The following is an 18,809-nucleotide window of genomic DNA, read 5'->3' as shown; positions in this document are numbered from 1 at the left end:
CATCCCACCATCGCCGATGACCACGACCAGAGGTCGGTGATGAGAGGGGGGGGGGGGGGCGGGGGGTCATACTCTAAACCGAACTAGTTTTCGTTTGTTTTAGGGTACTTCTCCCCTCTCCATCTCATCCGACCATCTCCACTAGTGCACGCCACCGACGGCTAACCATGGGCGCTGCCGGAGATGGCTAACCTCCAACGGCAAGCCACCAACATTCTGAGTTGTTCGCCGGTGGTTACAACCCCTGTCCACCATCAGACTCAGCTGGCAGTGATCGCCTCAGGCGGCTGGTCGGTCGTCGGTGGTCAGCCATTTGGAACACCAAGCAAGAAGGATGAAATGGTTAGACGGGGTTGGTTGGCTATGGCTCCATGTGGGCTCCAAAAACCCATTCTTGTAGATTTTTTTTTAATTCCTTTCAAAAAAAAATTCCATCACTTTTTAGTTTTTACGGCCTCTTTCTTGCTTTCAAACCTATTCTTGTAGATTTTTTTTTATCTAAAATCGTTTCTTTTATTTCTTTCAAAATTTTCCCTAGTTTGAGATTGAGATGAAAAGTAATGAATTTTTCTTTGCCACTCCTACTTTTCTTGCTATTCTCTCATTTTCAAAGGTGCCCTTACATGCAATACGATACAAGTGATACCGGATCAAATCAGACAGCTGCCTGACCCAAATCCGTTTAAAAGTCTTTGCGGACTAATACTAAATAAAGTTAGTTAATTGGACCGAGTAAAGGGTTTTCATCTCCGATTCCTATTAGACCCTTTTACACGAAAAAATAGGCTGCCAAGATAAACACGTTCTAGATCAACCCACATCCGGATCCGATAATTCTAGATCCTACTAATCTAATTATACCATACCTAGATCAGATCCAAATCCAGCACATTTACATCTCTAGACTATTTCATAAATAATGCCCTTAATTTGGTCGGATAAGGAACTGCATGGCCAGATCCAACCCGATCCAAACTCATGAGCGTGCTTCAGTAATTTCCATCACCCAACGCGGACATTGTCGTCAATTCACGTATTTACATTTTCTTTTTCTTAGATATAATTAATAATTTAATTATTTATCTTCTCCTGTCAGAATTTCCCTCTAAATTTGCTCCCGTTCTCCGGCGGAGAGGAGCAGAGGAAAACTCCTCCGGCAATCCGATCGGAGATCCAGATACTTACACCCCTTCGCCGATCCTGGATTGAATCTAGTGTTGCGAAGTTCTGGGGTAAATTTTATCTATTTTTGCGCTTTTTTTGGCTTTTTCCGTCCATGAATTGACGAAGAACTCGAATTCCTTTCTTTTTTTTTTCTTTCGTTCCTCTGGTTTGGTTTTGATTTTTTGTCATTTGGTAGCTTCATTTTTTGGCGTGATTATGATTTCGAATGCATGTGTTTTGTTAATTTATCTATTTTTTTTGTTTTTTGGGGTTTTCAGTCTGTGGATTGGTGAAAAAATCGTATTTTTCCTTCTTTTTGTTCTTTTCGTTTGGTTTTGATTTTTCCCCTTTTAGTAACTAGAGTTTCTGGCGTTATTATTATTTCGAATGTATGATTTCGTTGAGTTTATGTATTTTTGAGCTTTTTTTGTGAATCGGTGAAGAAATCGATTTTTTTTTTCTTCTATTTGTTCCTGTTGTTTTGATTTTTTTTTTGACCTTTTAGTAACTGAATTTTTGCCGTAATTATGATTTTGCATGTATGGGTTCGTATCCCTCTTTGTTGGAATCACTAGGGTTCTGATGCAGAAGATGGCTATTTTTTGGATTTAGGGTTTGATTTGATGCAATTGAGCTGATGATTCATTTGTCGTTTAGTTTTTCTGGTTATTTTGTTCAATTCTTTCCTTATTGTTGTGGTATTGGATCTGGTGTTTAATTTTTTTGCGTGTTTTGCGTCAGGAAGCTTTTCAGAGAGAAGGCATCAGTGGTTCCTTTTTATTTGGTGAGTTCTTTACGTTTTCTAGATGGTGAAATTTTTGTGGTTGTGCCGATTATAAGTAATTTGGATGGAATCAGTTCCGAATTAGGGTTACTGGTAATCTGTAGGTTGTTGTTTTGTTTGATATTTCCTGGGTTTACGTTGTTTTAGAGATGGCGATGAATCATTGGATCGATCTATTTCTTGAACATTCCCAATTTTGTGTTCTTGCTTGATTAAGACGTTTAAGGGAAGGAACTGAATGGGTAGGTTAGTTTAGTTGGTGAAACTGATGGTTTATTTTTTTCAAAAAACAGAAGATTGCTTCGCTAACCTTAGAAAATGGTCCTGGCGTTTTGACCTATCTTTTATTTGAATTAGTTAAAATTAAAGTTATTTGATCTTGTTTTGGTGAATGTCTTATTTGGATTTCTTTTTCTCTTCCATCAGTTCCTTAATATTACTACACACACAGATGTGGGTAGGTGGGTGTGGTGAACTGGTTGCTAGGGAACCTTTGGACACCTGGTAAATGCATTGCAAGGAAGTCGGCAGATAAAATATATATATATCTTCATGTGTTAGGAGTTTGTTTGTGTGTTTTCTATTGGTTTCATTGATGCTGTTGATAATCTGCTTTATATTGCAAATGATAATGATGAAATAAGTACTTGGGCATTTAAAAAAATGCCTTTTGTTGTGGGGGAAAAAATTAGATCTCTGAAGCATTAGTTGCTTAGGGTTGGGCATAGCTTTGAATGCCATCGGATGCACCATGTGCATCCTATCGGTGGAAAATGTGCATTAAATTGGTTTTTAGTGTTGGTTATGACTGCCGCTAAAGACCTCTTTTTTCTGGCATTTGGTGGTTTTTGGGTGTAGTTAGTTACGCCCTACTCTTAATCAATCGTTGAAAGTGAAGATTGTATTCTGTTTCTGTTGCCTTGTTGATCAACATAAAATTTCAGGTTTAAGTTAATCAATTAGACATTTCTCATTTGATGACAGATTTGAGGAATGATCATCTAATTTTTGGACTACAAAAAATGAGTGTAGCTGAGATGCGTGTGCTTAGATGGATGTGTGGAAATACAATAAAAGATAAGATTCAGAACAAGGAGATACGTAAGAAGGTAGGCATTGCACCCATTGAAAATAAGATGACAGAGAATCGTTTACGGTGGTTTGGACATATTCGGCGAAGGCCTAGTGATGCTCCAATTAGAAGGATGGAGAAATGAGAAAATATATTAGTTAAAAGAGGTCGGGGTAGGCCTAGGAAGACTTGGATGGAGATGATAGGAAAGGATATGAATGCTTTGAACCTCACCGAGGACATGGCATTGGATAGAAATGATTGGAGGAGAAGGATTCATGTGGAAGACCCAGAATGATTTTCTTTTTTGGTTCATATCGCCGACCCCAATTGTTTTGGGATGAAGGCGTAGTTGTTGTTGTTGTTGTTGTTAACCCTCACTTCATATATTTTTTCAATGAATGGAGATGCATATTTGTTTTGCAGATATAGAATGGTGGATTTATGAGTTCAATTTTGAAAAACTTGTGATTTTGACTTACAGCTTGCTTTGTTTTGATGTAATAGTTGATGTTACAACTTACAACATTTTTGGTGTTGCTCCATTCATTTCCAAAAAAAATCACTTGCCGTTTTCATTACTCTTTTTCCTTCTGCAGAAAAGGTGTCTTCATAGATGGCGGATGGTGAAAAGGATGGGATAGAGCCCTTGACCCGTGGGAATTGGGAAGTAGTATCTCTTACTGCATCAGCGTATGATGCATCTCCAGGTCCTAAGACACTTGAAGAAGATGAAGGTGGTAGGCAAGGAGAGTTGACAGATGGTCAACAAGAATGTGCACCCACAATGTTCATGTCAGATCATTTTGTATTCCCACCCAACGAACATGAGAATCTGCCCTTGGTGTCTGATGAAACCCTTTTCATGGGAGGACTGAAAAATATTTCGGGGAATGTTGATCAAAAGTTGCAACAGGGATTACTCCACAGTTCTGAAATTTGTAATGAATCTGGGAGTGAAATTGTTGATCCCACGATAATGCATGACTTGGACCCAGGAGAAGGGGAAACAGCTGGGAGAACTGATGAGAACTGGGATTTCAGGAAGATGCAGAGACCTGTTAAATGTTTTGTAGCGTCAGGCACTTCACATGAAATTCCATTTTTTTATGAAAACGGTAAGGAGCTTTTGGTTCCTGGTAAAAGCTTACAAGAAGCCAATACTTTGGAAGGGCTTCGATGGATTGAACTAATTCAACAGTCAGGAATGAATGGAGAGCAGTGTATCCACAAATTCACTAAAATTGGATCTTTTTATGCAGAAGTTGATAGAAGTGGATCAACCATTTTCAACGATAGTGGACTGATTGAAGCTGATCTGCTTAAAGATGCAACAGAGCCAGAAGATTCTGCTTCACGGGTGGATTATGCTTCAGATTCTGCAAACTCGCCAAAGTTGGTGGAAGAAATAAAAAGCAAAGGGTCTGGTCTTCCTTGTGAAGCATGGTGGAAGAGGCAGGCATTGTCTTTATATGCTCAGGCTAGGGAGGCAAATGCTTTCTGGTCAGTTTTTGTTGCTGCAGCTTTGGTGGGACTTGTCATTTTAGGTCACAGTTGGCAGCAGGAAAAGTTGCACATTCAGCGGCTTAAGTGGCAATTGAGCATTAATGACAAGGTAATCTTATCTTTTTAGTTTCTCTCAGGATATTAGGTGCTATACGTATCTTTGTATGAAGGCAGGCTCTTGTTTCATAATTCAGTATTCCTATTTCTACCTGGTCTTCTTTATGAGATATTTCCTTCTCCATCACATTATCTTCCCTTTTCATATATTAGAATCCATGATTATGATGCAAGGAATAAGTTAATTTGCAAATTTCTCTCATACTAATCATAATCACTTTTGTTGTAAATGAAACATAATCTCACTTTTGGCATTATTTTTTGTATATTTGCTTAAGATTATGATTTGAAATCAATGATCACTTTCTGGGAATATGATTATAACATTATTAATGTAACCCCTCAAAAATTTGCTATTTTTTTTTCTTAAATTGATAATCAAAAAAACTTTCGTAACAAGCGGACCAAAACCCATAACTCAATTCGGTGCAACAAACTTTTTACATTCATAGACAAAATAGTATTTCATTTGTAATTTGACAAAAGTTCACAAAAAGGAATTTATTTACAACAAAACCCCAAAACTACAACAGAAGTGTCCCAGAACCCTTCCAAGTCCCGAGCCTTGCATGTCTGCCTCTGCCTGCCTACTGTTGAGCACCTGAAACACAATTAAAGTAATATGGTGAGACAACAACAGTCTCATAGGCCTATCCCTCAACACACCCTAGCGTAGTACAACAGTGTAAGCAGCTAAAACAAAAAAATTTCAAATAAAAAACACGAGTCAAAAGCGAACTCTCGGCCCACTCCTCTAAAGTGGCAGACAACTCTACAGATCCCACTACATAAGGGAAAACTCACAAAGGTATTGATGAAAATCAACACTCAATACACATGCAATGCTCTCCTAAATGCATGAGTGTATCATATGTCACATGGGTGCGGGTGCGACACGGGTGCAGAGCAATTTCAAAAATTTTGGACACGGGAACACGACTATATATATATATATTTAAAAATTTATATATATAACAATAATAAGATCCGACCCCGATACCGTCTTGGATCTGGGTCAGGTCCGGATCCAACCCAAGTCCAAATTAATTTTAATAAATGGACAAAAATAGACTTGGTCAAAGTTGACCGAGTCCAAAATGTGGACGGACTCGGCCCCGGTGCGTTGATCGAGTTCGGCACTTAGTTGACCGTGTCTGCCCCGTGTTCGAAGCCGCACCCGTGTCGGGGCGTGTCGACACGGGTGCGTCGACCTTTAGCTGAGTCCGTGTGGCTTAGAGTGCATCTTATTTCTTTGTAGTTAATTTTTGTTACACTTATACATAATTATTTTTTCGATCCTGTTTACATTAATCAAGGGCACAACTCCTCGATGTCGCTATATGCTCTTTGGCCTAAAGGGGGTGTATATTCAAACAAACATTTTTGTGTATTTTAAACCCCGAGAGGACACGGAGTCGCGGGCACCGGGGCTCAAACCCAGACCTGGACTCAAACCTGGGTGTAGTCGTCACTACATGAATCCTCTAATCTATGTGGTGGGGGACGGGTCCTCTTAGACCATATGATGGGCTTTTCCAGCATACCGTCATCTCAGATCCACGTAGTTATCTTCTACGCTCCCGTGGTGGGAGACAAGGCCCTTTAGACCTTATGACAGACTCGAAAGCTTGCCGATATTACGGATCCACAAAGAAAGTGCAATCTTAGTGTGACTTCTTTATTAAATTTCAGTTATCAAGAAAACATATTAAAATCAAGGGGTGCTTTCCTTGATGATTGGACACACCATACCACAACCACACCAAACCACTTGAGTTTTTCAATAATCATATGTATAAGCCTTTACTGCCACTTGTGCAGTAAGTACCACTGGGAAAAACATTGGCATACCAGGGATTTATGCATCATAATGACAAGGTAAGAATATAGTTCTGCTTATGAGTATGCAACCCAATTAAACATTCTTAATTCAGGTAATTTATAACAGAAATTAATGCCACACTTCAGGGCCACCAGTTTCATCTAATCTCCTTATCAGGAGGTAAAATTTGCACAACAGAAAATATCAATAAAGAGCTGCAAAATTTATGGCAGTACCATGTCCTAATCAAGCATAATTTGTTACTCAATTTCTATGAAATTCGTGTGATTAGAGGTTAGTAGCTGCAAGTATAACTTATAAGACTGCATTAAAACTAAAGTCTATTATGACTAAACTAAACCAAACTGCATAAATTCAACAGTGACCGAGTATATATATATATATGATTTACAATTGAATGAGCACTTGCTTAACATAATACAAGTTAGGAATTTCCGTCACAACAATGCTTCCACAACTTGAGTAATGAATGAAGGTTGTGACTAAGGACATAATCTAGATTTCAGGGAACAAACCATAATGTAATATTTTTCCCACTTTTTTTTGTCTTTTTTTTTTCTCTTCTCCTAATGTAATAGGCTGTTCTAAAGAGCACAATGCATTGCTATTTTATAACTAGAGTTGGAAGCCCCTAATATATGGACAACACAACTGAGCTCAGGACTGACTGATCGAGCCCATTGAACATTTATTTTACCCTGACCTTAGCCAAGGTCTGTTTACCATTTGGACCAGATTACGCCTGGGTCTTACTATATTTCGAGCTGCACAAACAACCGATCCTGGACCGTAGGTCAAAGTACCCAAAAAGCCCATCAGGCACACTCCCAATGTCCTTCCATTTCAAAAGCAAGCAAGAATGAAAACATATTTGGTTGAACATTTCGTTGTGAAAGTTCAAACAGGAAAACTTTGATGCTATTATCCAAAAGGCATTAGAAGGTACACTTGAACTTGCACATTTGCAGTTTCTCATGAACATAGTGTCATATTGAATGTTAGCAGAAACACTCCATTAGCTAAGTCGCACAACTACATGTGCACAAGTATATACATGCAAATAACAACAACAACAACAACTACACCTTCATCCCAAAACAATTGGGGTCGGCGATATGAACCAACAAAGAAAATCATTCTGGGTCTTCCACATGAATCCTTCTCCATTCATTTCTATCCAATGTCATGTCCTCGGTGAGGTTCAAAGCATTCATATCCTTTCCTATCACCTCCATCCATGTCTTCCTAGGCCTACCCCGACCCTCTTTTAACTAATATATTTTCCCATTTCTCCATCCTTCTAACTGGAGCATCATTAGGCCTTCGTCGAATATGTCCAAACCACCGTAAACGATTCTCTCTCATCTTATTTTCAATGGGTGCAACGCCTACCTTCTTACGTATCTCCTCGTTCCGAATCTTATCTTTTATTGTATTTCCACACATCCATCTCAGCATACGCATCTCAGCTACACTCATTTTTTGAATATGATGTCTCTTGGCAGCCCAACATTCCGTACCATATAGTAAAGCGGGCCTAATAGTCGTCCTATAAAACTTTCCCTTCAACCACAATGGCATTCTACGATCGCCAAAATGTACACTTGACATGGGCATTGAAACGTTGGAAGAACATAGCTCAGTACGTCTATCAAGCAATAACCAAAGAAAATGTGCATCAATAAATCAAGATTCTTGTCTTCAAAATGAAAAGATTAAGAAAAACAAAAACATCACATTACAGAAAACTGAATTTGACTTCCAAAAAAGGTTTAAACTATATATATATATATATATATATATATATATATATATATATATATATATAAAATTTTATCAACAGATAACTCAGCAGACTATAACGTTGACAACAAAGATTTTTCAAAAGGAATTTCAACATAATACAATGTTGATAGCAGAGGTTTTGTCAACAAAATTTTCAGCAGAAAATAGCGATGACAATAGAGGGTTTTTAAACAGGAATTCAGCAATGTGAAAACTCCAGCAGAGAAACATGTTACAGAAGGGAATTTCTCACAAAAAGAAATCAGCATTTCATATGTTAACAGCAGGGAAAAAAAAGTTATATACAAGTTAACATTAAATATTCTTGATTGTTACTTACCTTAATGCTATTTCACAATGTCATAGGTATGTTTCCAATATGGTCATAATTTTACTACTTTTATATATAAATTAGAAGTTAACAGACCCTGTTAGTTATTGGGTTGACCTGCCCAAGTCCCAAGTCAAGCTTACACGAGTTGAGTGTCAAGTCTTTGGGTTTTGGTACCATGAGCCAGCCTATCTGTTCATGGTAGTCTCATGACAATGTGCAACAAAAATTGGTTGGAGAAGGTATGATTAAAAAAAAAATTGCAAATCTCAGCATAGTACTTTCGCATTGATTAGAAGCTTAGAGAAAATTAGACAACTCATAAAAATTTGAGCAATCTATGAAGTTTCTTAGCTCAAATAGGATATCTATTTTTACCAGTTTTTATTTGGACAAAGATTCTCTTCACTCAACACATTATTCAAGTTATAGCTTAGTTTTCGTTGATTTGGTTCAGGGCTGTAGAGTGCAAGACTTAAACATGCACTTAGAATTGAACAGTGATCCGTTCAACTTGTAATACAGGTGTGCCATTAGCCACAACATGAAAGCTGAGCCAGCTTGGTTGTGCCAAGCTTTTGATTTGTGCTCTGGATTTGGATTTAAGGAAGGAAAACATCAATGCTGAGCCAAGATCTTTGTTGAAGCTGGATTTCGGTGTTGCTTTTGTGATTTAATCTTGCTCGGTTGAAAAAGAATAAACCTGCAGAATTCATCATATGTGGTCAAATTCATCACATCCAAGCTTCGATGACAGATTTTGATTTATTGGCTGTTTTCTCTTCTACATATTATGACATCTTAAGCAGGTGATTGTACTACCTGTGGACAAGGTTACCACAGTTTTTTTTATGGGCAACTAGGTTTTAGAAACCCTAATTGCGTTGGCAATAGCTCATTTATTATCTAGCATGTATTTTGAAGCCAAAACTCTTCCAGCACAGGCGTTATTGCACCTTTCTCTGATAATGTAGTGTTTAGGACAATGTTCGATGTTTGAATTTGGGGTTCTAATAAGATAGCTGGATGGTTAGGTTGCACTATCATAACTGAGGGGTTGGTTTCAATCCCTAAGGGCTATCCCCTTGCTTGCCTATCAAAAAGAAAAAATGATGTTTGAATTTTCATCTTATTTTGCAAAATTCTGAAAGACTTGATCGTTCTTCCTATCTTTCATGTGTGATAGATCATTAGCCCGCCCTTTTTTTTCCTTTTTTTCGGTGATTTTCTCTATGCATGTCGATTCTGCTATACAGTATTGTTTTTTGGTTGGTACATTGTCGTTTTTGGATAACATGTTTATCTTCCAGTCCTTATCATTGATTTTTTTTTAATTTCTATTGCAGAAAGTAAGCCGCATGCTGGCTCCTGTATCACGGTTTAAAGATGCACTCTTTGGCCAACGCCGGGCTCCGGTTCTGCACTACAACCCGGTTGAGCGATGAAATGCTCTATATCAAACACATTGAGATGACGACGACAAAATATGAATGAGAGAGAGAGGCATCAATGCCATGCGCATCTATTACAAATATAGCCATGTTTAGGTAATTTCACGGTATAAACTTGTTCATATTCTGTGTCAAGTCGTGCAGTACATGGGAATATACTGATTGATACAAATATTCTTTCATGGAATTGTAAATTCTTAGCCCATGTGTTTCTCTTCAAAAGTTGAAGTCACTTTGTGATCAGGTGAGCTCAAGCTTCCAAACCGATATTCCAAAACCAAACCAAAGGCCCATCTGGATGACTTACAAAACCTGGGTTTTGAGAAACCCAGTTTTGCTTAAAATCCTGGTTTAGTAAAAACTAGATTTTTAATCTGTTTGGATGACCAAAAACCTAAAATTCAAGTTTTTGGTCATTAAAGAAAAGGTTGGCCATTTCCCAGCCAGTGGTTGACCAGGAAATTGTTGGAATGTCGAAAAAACAAAAAACAAACAAACAAATGTTCAGCCACATTTTGGCCACAGTCACCTCTTTCTGGGCGACTCTTGGAAGGCTTTGTTTGGGAGCCAGTAGTCAAAGGTAGCTGGGGGAGGCAACTATGGAATCTATGAAGGATAGAGAAGCCCCATTTCCTACTTAGGCTGTTTGGTATCGCCTTACAAAATTGGGCCAATTATCCACCAAATCCATTGGAAGCTATTTGTGACATTATTAGTCTCTCCAAATGCTCTTCCTATGCGTTTAATGTGGTAGCTTGGAGGACTGTCGTAGACCGCTGGAGGACCTTTGAAGATGGACGTTGGCATGGCAGTTGCAAACTACCACCTCCCTGCAATTGCAGACGGTTTATGGAAATGGTATTCATAAATGCACTCTCAATGCCCTCAATTACCCTGTTTCCTATCTCTCAAACAATGAATGATGCTGGGTTTTTCTCACCTCCTCTTTGACGGTACGACAACAGTTGGCTCCCAAACAGAGCCTAAAGTCCTAAGATACCCTTGGGTTCAAAAATTTTCAAGACTCACCAGATGACCTTAAAATGATTAAAATGCTGCTGTGCGTGTTGGGGGGGCGTTTGGGTGGGTGCAACGACTGCTCATATCAAGAAGAATTTTAACGGGGGCCTATTTTCCACTGAGCCAAGAATCTGCAAGAGCTTTCCAACTTTTCAGGGTTTTAGGTATACAAAACATGATAATAATACATGACCAGGAAGGACAAGAATTACAGATCGAGGTACATTGTGTAAAGTTAGTAGAGCTACAGCCTTATATGCTCTTGCATTTTTAACTAACAAACAATAAATTTATGGGCTTCATAAAAAAAAATTCCATGTGATGCAGGCTAGAATTTTCTGCTTCCATTGTCAACGCCGTGCTTAACGGGATTCATCAGAGACCACAGTTTATGAAAAACAAACAGCTTAGTCCAAAAGTGCCAAGCTACCCATCATATTCCCAATTGCTGCTAGTCTCTAGGAGTCTTTGTTACACAATCTTCTCATCTTCAGGGTTCTTGGGCTGACTAGTTGTTTCAGATGGAACTGGTGAATTACATAATAGGAGTTAGAACAGTAATTCTTAATGAAGAGTAATTAGCAACTGACAAATGGGTACACCATGAGATGTGGGATAAGATCATAGGCAAACCATGAAGACTGAGGAAGTATTTTATCCAGAAAAAATAGCTCTGAGAAAGCACTTAGTAAAAAACATACATGTTTTCTGCCAATTAATTTGTCAAACTTGGAGTCTTTTCCAGAAAATAAAGTTGCTTAGTACTAGTTTCCCTATTACCTTGTGACTTTTACCTTTTCTGATTTCAACTAATGAAAATAAAGTTGCAACTATGGAAGAGAGAACGAGACCTTCATCACTAGCAGATGGTTCTGATTGCTGTTTCACAGCAGCAGTAGCTTTCAGTTGTTCTTCAGTTACTTTCGGATAATCTTCACTGGAATAAGGTTTTGCAGCAGCTGGAGGGCCATCTGACAATTTATGCCAAGATTCTTTAAGCGATCCACAGAAAGTCCTCAAGAAAAATAATAATTGAAACAGAGACAGCAATGGCAATGACACTTTCAAACTCCGTATCTTCATTCACAGTCTCAATGATAAAAACCTGATGATCAAAGGAAGGGAACCTGACACTGGATATCCAAGAGTCTGAAAAGGTACCCACCCCTCTGGAACTGCAATCACCTAACCGATGATTGAGCTGAATAAACCATGAAGAGTCAATTGATTTACCATGTTGTCAGGCCAGACAGCCATGTGTGAACCAATAAGGACTAGCCTATTGGGATTTGGGTGACCCAAATCCAACAAGGCCCTGCACAATAATTGACAGGTTGACTTGGGTTTAAGGTCCAGTCTTATTGAATTGGGGCACACAGTTAGGACCACGGTTCTCCTGTTAAACTCGCTAGGCAAGGTAATTGGGATTGATCAGGCCAAAACCTGGTATGAAGCCATCTCCATATAATATTTTTTTATTTATTTCTTGACTGGGTTATAGGCTTGCTTGATAGTTTGATAGACTAGCCTAGTTAAGGTTTGTTCTTATCAGATCCCCACCAAAGAATATAACTAACCTGAAACCACCCCAGACAAGCTTAGTGACACAACAGGCTGCCTGATTCACAACCCACTCCTCAGAGAGGCCCTATGGTGGTCGCACGCACGCACGCGCACAAGCTTAGTGACACAACAGGCTGCCTGATTCACAACCCACTCCTCAGAGAGGCCCTATGGTGGTTGCACGCACGCGCACACACACACTTGACTGGGTTATAGGCTTGCTTGATAGTTTGATAGACTAGCCTAGTTAAGGTTTGTTCTTATCAGGTCCCCACCAAAGAATATAACTAACCTGAAACCACCCCAGACAAGCTTAGTGACACAACAGGCTGCATGACACACACGCGGGAGTATCATCGGATGCCCAAAATCAAAGGGCGGATGCGCAAAGGCGCACTAAGCATGTAAAAAAAGACCCTTGAGGTTTCTGACTGCCGCTTAAACGTCTGGCAGAAAAAAATGCTTTAGCGGTGCTCAAGACCACCGCTAAAGATCATTTTTCTGAATAACGTGTGTGTGTGTGTTCGACGTCGAGATCTTTGTGAGTTCAACGTTACACCTGCTCTCTCTCTCTATATATATATATAGTTATGATCTCCTTACACTTTTGACTCCTTTTTTAATCACACTTTTCAGCTATTTCACAGTAAAAACTGTGCTCTTTTATATCACTTCTCTTCCTTTTTCCCTTTCTTTACTTTCATTTCTTTTTAAGTTAGGTAACTATAATTATGATAACATCACAATGGAAATTGGAAGGGATCCCAGTAGACTTCCTAAGGCACCTTAGATGAGAGTGGCTTGCTTTCTATTCCTCCGTTTTCAACTAATGATCCAGTACCAGTGGCTCGCTAAGGAGGTATCTTGACATAGTGAGGCCAACAAAGATTGTAAACATGATAACAAGGGTCAATTCTTTGCAGCAGTCATAGTGACAAAGAACCAAACAGTATCTGAGGTGATGCTAATGGCAAGACTTGAATCAACCATAGCAAGACAATTTTAACCTAGCTGCACTGATTTCAAGCTTTTCATTTCTTCATTTGCTAGTATATGTGCAGGGTTGCTGATCAGAAGTTCTACCAAACTACTTAGAACAAGGTTCATCTTGTTTAAAGTTTGGATGGAAAAAGGCTTGCGTTGAATAAAGGTCCATGTACATTTGTTGTCTCCTTTGATTTCACCTTCATTTCCAATGGGACTTGATTCACCATGGTTAGGGTTAGAACCCTCTTCTTGTATACTTCTTTGATGCTGAATGCCACACAGCTGGAGATAATAATTCAACAACCTGTTGAATGGTGGCTTCATGGACCAGAAATATTATAACATTTAAGTGAAGAAGACATAAATTGGAGATCCATGATCATTGTCTTCTATGTGAATCAAACATCAAAAACTCACTGTCAATTTGCAGGAGAATAAATTGAATAAGATCTTGAAGCAACAGTTGCTGGAAACAATTGGATTCTAGATCTTAAACAAAGGGTCATATATGGACTGGAACCATTACCTGCAATGAGTCATGCCTAATTCTCTCTCTTTCTTCTTTTTCCTTCTTGAGAGTTGAGAGGGAAACAAAATGAATTCAAAATAGAGAAAAGCCATATACAAGATTTTGCCTAGAATAAACCATGAGTTTTGCATATCCACCATGTTGAGATTGAGATGGTGCACATCTATCCAAGAAGCACCCTTATTTGGGCCATGCAATGGTTGAACATGGTCCAATTTCATATTGCACATGCTAGTGTAGGTAGAGCACATGGGGAGCTCAATGTCATCAGAATATCTGGGTTTGAGATCACAACCTAACAGTAGTTGAGACATGGGGAGCTCAATGTCATCAGAATATCTGGGTTTGAGATCACAACCTAACAGTAGTTGTTAAAAATATATCCACGAATTCATTATCCAACAACACAAGCAAAAATATCATTATCTAGTGCCACATAAAGTGATCTCGATAAGCCATGAGAAAAAGGTTCTTCGTGCAACCATGGATCTAGCAAAAAATGATTAAGTGGTCACATACCCTGGCTGATATGCTATGCAGATATCCATCTCCTTGAGTGCAACCTAGAAAAGGTTTCCCATGAAGATGATTCCTTCTAGTGTCAAGGCCAAACCCAGAGGCATGATTACAATTCCCACCCACCAGCAATCTCCTTAGCAGTGATCTACCATCGCAATCATTATTTGCAATAAGTGATCTTAAGAAAACTTATGCTCTTAACGCCCAATCCATCTGATGCAGTTGGCATAGAAATTATCCATTTTACTCATCTGGATCTAAGTTGCAGAATCTTTTCCTTTCTAGGAGACTATTTTCTCCAGCAAAAAAAAATATAGATGGATATGCAAGAACAGGTTCAGAATGAACCAGCCATAGTGACAAAAGTTTAAACAGAAAAATAACGGCCACCATATTCTCATGATAAATTGAAAACTTTCATATTTCTTACATTTTATCGGCGAAGTGTTGGCACAATAAATTAATTAAATAATAGAAAATATATTTGTAAGAAATAAAGTGTTTACGCCCCAAATATTGTCTCTTGCTTGTGGGATATGAGATTAGCAAAAACCTTGTAAAGCTTGGGGCCTAAATACTGTCTAACCTTATCTAAGAACTTCTTCTTATCTAATAAAACAACTATGATGCTTACTAGAGTTGCCACCATTAACTATACTGCTTTTTCCATAGATGATATTGCATCATTTTCAGAATTTTTTTTTTTTAGAAAAACCAGATGTTGTCAGTCCATACAAGATTACTAGGTTTTCTCTGTCTTAAATAAACAGAGTTCGTCAGTTTGCTCTACTTCTTATGGGCTGAAGGATCAGGAACGGTGGATAAAGTGAAATGGTGCACTATTGTTCATCATCAAAGAACATCACAAGATTTGACCTTACATTTTGTTATGCAACTACACCGAGGCAAGACCTAAGAATTTCTATAAAATGCCACTGTATGGAGGCTTAACACTTCAATGGATAAATTAATTGACTTTGAAAACTTGCATAGGTTATGCTTGCAGAGGTACATTTGCTCTTAGCCTCTTACCACAGATATTTCATTTATTTTCATGCTTGATTTTATATTTTTAATAAGATTGATTATCCCTGGAATAGAATACTAAATCTAATAATGAAATGACAAAGAAGGAAAGAAGTCACTCACTTTTGTCCATTGAAGCTTTCAGAGTCTCATTTATGAATGTCGAAGTGGCTCTATAATTCTGCTGTGGTGGAACATCATCAAGTCCAATCTCCTGTTCAAGTGTGCTCCTGAAGTCTCTTGACACATCCTGTGTCAAAAGTAATGTCCAAAGTCCCAGCTCAATATCCACTTGTAACTCATAAATAATGGAATGTTCCCTTTGACAACTATGATAAACTCGTTATGCCTTGTCACACATGAAAGCCATGGATGTAAAATGCATATAAACATACCTACATGTGTGCAAGTGAGCGTGTGTGTGGAAAATCTCAGCATTTACAAAATGAAAATTGTAAATGTAATAGATGATTTATATTATTAAAGATAAGGAACAAGAAATATCATATTTAAAATACGGACCTGAAGTTCCTGTATTGTCGGTCGAAAAGCACGCAAAGTCTTTCCCAGATTACGGGCCACCTGCATTTATATCAATAGGTTCAAAAAACAGTATTGGTAACAAAAAAGGAAACAAGTCTGTGTACATAGCCCGGACATCCTGAGTTCAAACTCCAAGGTGGGCAACTGTGGCCTTAGTAGTGGAGCGAATGGAAGACCTATCTAATGGATAAGGGGGGAGGGAATGCCAAATAGTCAATTACTTATTCCAACAGGTTATAAAAGCTAAGTACAACAGGAACAAATTGAACCATAAATCAGTCAGTTACACGCCACGAATGTCGGGGATGCCAAAATAATCAATCTGAATCAAGTTATTCCAAAGCATATTTTCCTGGCTCTATCCAATTTTCTCAAGCTTCTATTTTCCCCAAATATAACTCTTTCCTTTTTAACAAAAGGACAATGCTTCTCTATTGCAATTGCAGTCACTATTCACCCACAACAGAGAAAACGACTTTGCCAAATGGGCCATTGTCCAACAATGATATCTGAGGATGCACCTTTCAAAGAATGATCAAGTTTATAGGACCTCAAGAAGCAGACCAATTAAATAATTTCTTGTCACAAAATTTCAGCAGTGCTATTAATAATCGGGGACTCAATTCCGAATCTTACTATCTCAAGAGCAAACTAAAAAAAGATGAAAAAAGAGGAAGCGATGCTCTCTTTCTAGTAAATGATACATACACGTCCTGAAATTCCACAGCATTTAGTGATTGATTTCTTTGGAGTAACTAAGCCTCTAGAGTGGAAGAGAAGGAAATGAACAGGGCTGCCGAAAAACTTCAATGACACTATTGAAATAAAAATGGGAAGCAACCAAAAGCAGGTAAACATTCATACTTATGCAAGCCTGTTAGAGAAAAAGCTTTTACATAAGAAAGACTAATGCCACTCCAATCACATTATCAGAAACACAGACAAGCATCGTTTCCTAAAACAAAAGACTCGTCCTCCTTTCATTGGTGGTGGTGGTATCAACGAATGGGCGGTTTAAGTAATCAAACACGCATATATCAGTTTGGTACCTCAGCAAGGCCTTTAGGACCAAAGACCAACAAAGAGACCACCCCAATTACCAGTGCTTCCGGAGCTCCAACCCCAAACAGAGAAGCATAAGCCACCCCATATCTGAATTTCGTTCTCCTTGCTGCAATCCACCATCAAGTACAAACATTAATTTCACAAAAGAAAGAACCCCAAGAAACCCAAACCCATAAAAAGGTAATGATAAAACAACACTTTGCAACCAACAAGGCAAAATGAGCACCTGTCCTCCTCAGTCTTCTTTGCCTTAGAGAGAAACCCAAATGAATGGGACCATCACAGGGTGCCAATGGTTTGAAGGGAAGAAGATTGGAGTACTGGGAGAGGGAAAAATGGGCATGAAAGGAGACAAAGGCAGATTTTGGATGTGATGTTGGGAAGGAAAGGAGTTGGGGAAATGAGGCTGCTGCAGAGACTACAGCTACGGCCATGATAATATACGGCCTAGATACACGCTCAACTCTCCATGGCTTTCTCCAAACGACCAGCCTTTAAGAACCCAAAGGACAGTAACAATATTTTTTTATCTAAAAGACCCGCTTTTAAGGCTTTATTAGCTACCTCCCACGTGTCATGCGTTGATGCTTACTTTTTAACAAATTTAAAAATAAAAAAATAATAATATTGTACCCAAAATGGGAAGGGCGTTGTGTTTGGAGGTGGCTTATGCTTACTATTCACTATAAGATGCAAGGTTTGCTACAATTGTGTTTGGAGGTCCGAAATGTCGAACTAGTATCCTCGTATGTATCAGCATCACTTAGCATCAGAGTTCGGTGTGGTTGCAAAGACTTAAGTACTTTTTTCTGTCATTTTCGTCATGAAACGAAAGTTTAAGAAAAGAACAAAAATATCATTCATTCAGAAAAGGAAGGATGATCTTAACTCTTCAAAAAGTCCAAACATTTCGTTTTTGCCCTAAACAGTAAAGTCCTATGCTGCCAGCGGATCACCTTTTAATGGCGCACCATTTGTTGTAACAGAAGCTCCCTTTGACGATGCACCATTTACTATCGTTTGCTGTCGTCGGAGCACCCTTTGCCATCGTCTCGAGTCCAGGTTTTCACTTTGGTTTTTAGCTTGTGTTACAACACATTGTCGCCTTCTCGTTTCTGCCTTGTGTTACAAAACATTCTCGGGTTCGTTCTTACCTCGTGGAGATAACTATAAATCGATCGACTGGTTCGATCATTGGTGGGCGTCATAGGGGTATTTGTCAGCCATCTCTTTTTATAGTTTTCTCTTCTTCATTTTCGTTAGACAGTATGGAAAAAAGTGTCATTAAGGCGTCGTGAGTACATTTTCATGTCATCATGCTATTGTTGAAGAACGTATGTCGTCGTGAGTGCCATTAAGGCATTGTTTTGTTATTGCGGGTGGATGTTGTTTTTTCAACGGTTAGAAAATTAAAGATATTTATAAGACGCTAGGACCTGTTGACAAGAATGCTTGTTTACAGATGCAAGGAAGGACCTCTATCACATCTGTTATCGTCCATTCA

General features: G+C 38.6%; 2 protein-coding genes across 5 annotated transcripts; one reads left to right on the top strand and one right to left on the bottom strand.

Annotated features, from left to right (window-relative positions):
- The first annotated feature begins 1,097 nt into the window (after positions 1–1,097).
- On the top strand, positions 1,098–10,235 carry LOC149813347 (ATG8-interacting protein 1-like). Of its 3 annotated transcripts, none has more exons than XM_089991817.1 (5): positions 1,098–1,232; positions 1,906–1,948; positions 3,620–4,138; positions 4,286–4,635; positions 9,949–10,235. In XM_089991817.1, exons 3-5 carry the CDS (start codon positions 3,637–3,639, stop codon positions 10,045–10,047), a joined length of 951 nt encoding a protein of 316 aa, XP_089847943.1. In that variant the 5' UTR covers positions 1,098–1,232; positions 1,906–1,948; positions 3,620–3,636; the 3' UTR covers positions 10,048–10,235. The 3 variants fall into 3 exon arrangements, with proteins under 3 accessions (XP_089847943.1, XP_089847941.1, XP_089847942.1); XM_089991815.1 differs by having other exon boundaries at positions 1,100–1,232; positions 4,283–4,635; XM_089991816.1 differs by having other exon boundaries at positions 1,106–1,232; positions 1,910–1,948; positions 4,283–4,635.
- A 970-nt stretch (positions 10,236–11,205) lies between these two features.
- LOC149813346 (sec-independent protein translocase protein TATB, chloroplastic-like) lies at positions 11,206–17,782 on the bottom strand. Of its 2 annotated transcripts, none has more exons than XM_089992220.1 (6): positions 17,532–17,782; positions 17,290–17,411; positions 16,220–16,279; positions 15,821–15,947; positions 11,925–12,044; positions 11,206–11,600 (listed from the first exon to the last, which is right to left on the bottom strand). In XM_089992220.1, exons 1-6 carry the CDS (start codon positions 17,737–17,739, stop codon positions 11,545–11,547), a joined length of 693 nt encoding a protein of 230 aa, XP_089848346.1. In that variant the 5' UTR covers positions 17,740–17,782; the 3' UTR covers positions 11,206–11,544. The 2 variants fall into 2 exon arrangements, with proteins under 2 accessions (XP_089848346.1, XP_089848347.1); XM_089992221.1 differs by having other exon boundaries at positions 17,341–17,411; positions 17,532–17,768.
- Positions 17,783–18,809: the final 1,027 nt, after the last annotated feature.

This window comes from Nuphar pumila, chromosome 16, assembly GCF_984573655.1.
Source record: "Nuphar pumila chromosome 16, dmNupPumi1.hap1.1, whole genome shotgun sequence".
Lineage (NCBI taxonomy): Eukaryota > Viridiplantae > Streptophyta > Magnoliopsida > Nymphaeales > Nymphaeaceae > Nuphar > Nuphar pumila.
The sequence above is the reverse complement of the archived record's forward strand: the minus strand, read 5'-3'. Positions and strand labels throughout refer to the sequence as shown.

Excerpts from the sequence above, each read along its gene's own strand:
- LOC149813347 (XM_089991815.1), top strand. The coding sequence starts at position 3,637 with ATGGCGGATGGTGAAAAGGATGGGATAGAGCCCTTGACCCGTGGGAAT. Across the intron at positions 4,139-4,282 it reads TCCATTTTTTTATGAAAACG|AAGTTGATAGAAGTGGATCA; the intron begins GTAAGGAGCTTT and ends CTTTTTATGCAG. Across the intron at positions 4,636-9,948 it reads AATTGAGCATTAATGACAAG|AAAGTAAGCCGCATGCTGGC; the intron begins GTAATCTTATCT and ends TTTCTATTGCAG.
- LOC149813346 (XM_089992220.1), bottom strand. The coding sequence starts at position 17,739 with ATGGCCGTAGCTGTAGTCTCTGCAGCAGCCTCATTTCCCCAACTCCTT. Across the intron at positions 17,412-17,531 it reads AAGAAGACTGAGGAGGACAG|CAAGGAGAACGAAATTCAGA; the intron begins GTGCTCATTTTG and ends GGTGGATTGCAG. Across the intron at positions 15,948-16,219 it reads CGACAATACAGGAACTTCAG|GATGTGTCAAGAGACTTCAG; the intron begins GTCCGTATTTTA and ends CTTTTGACACAG.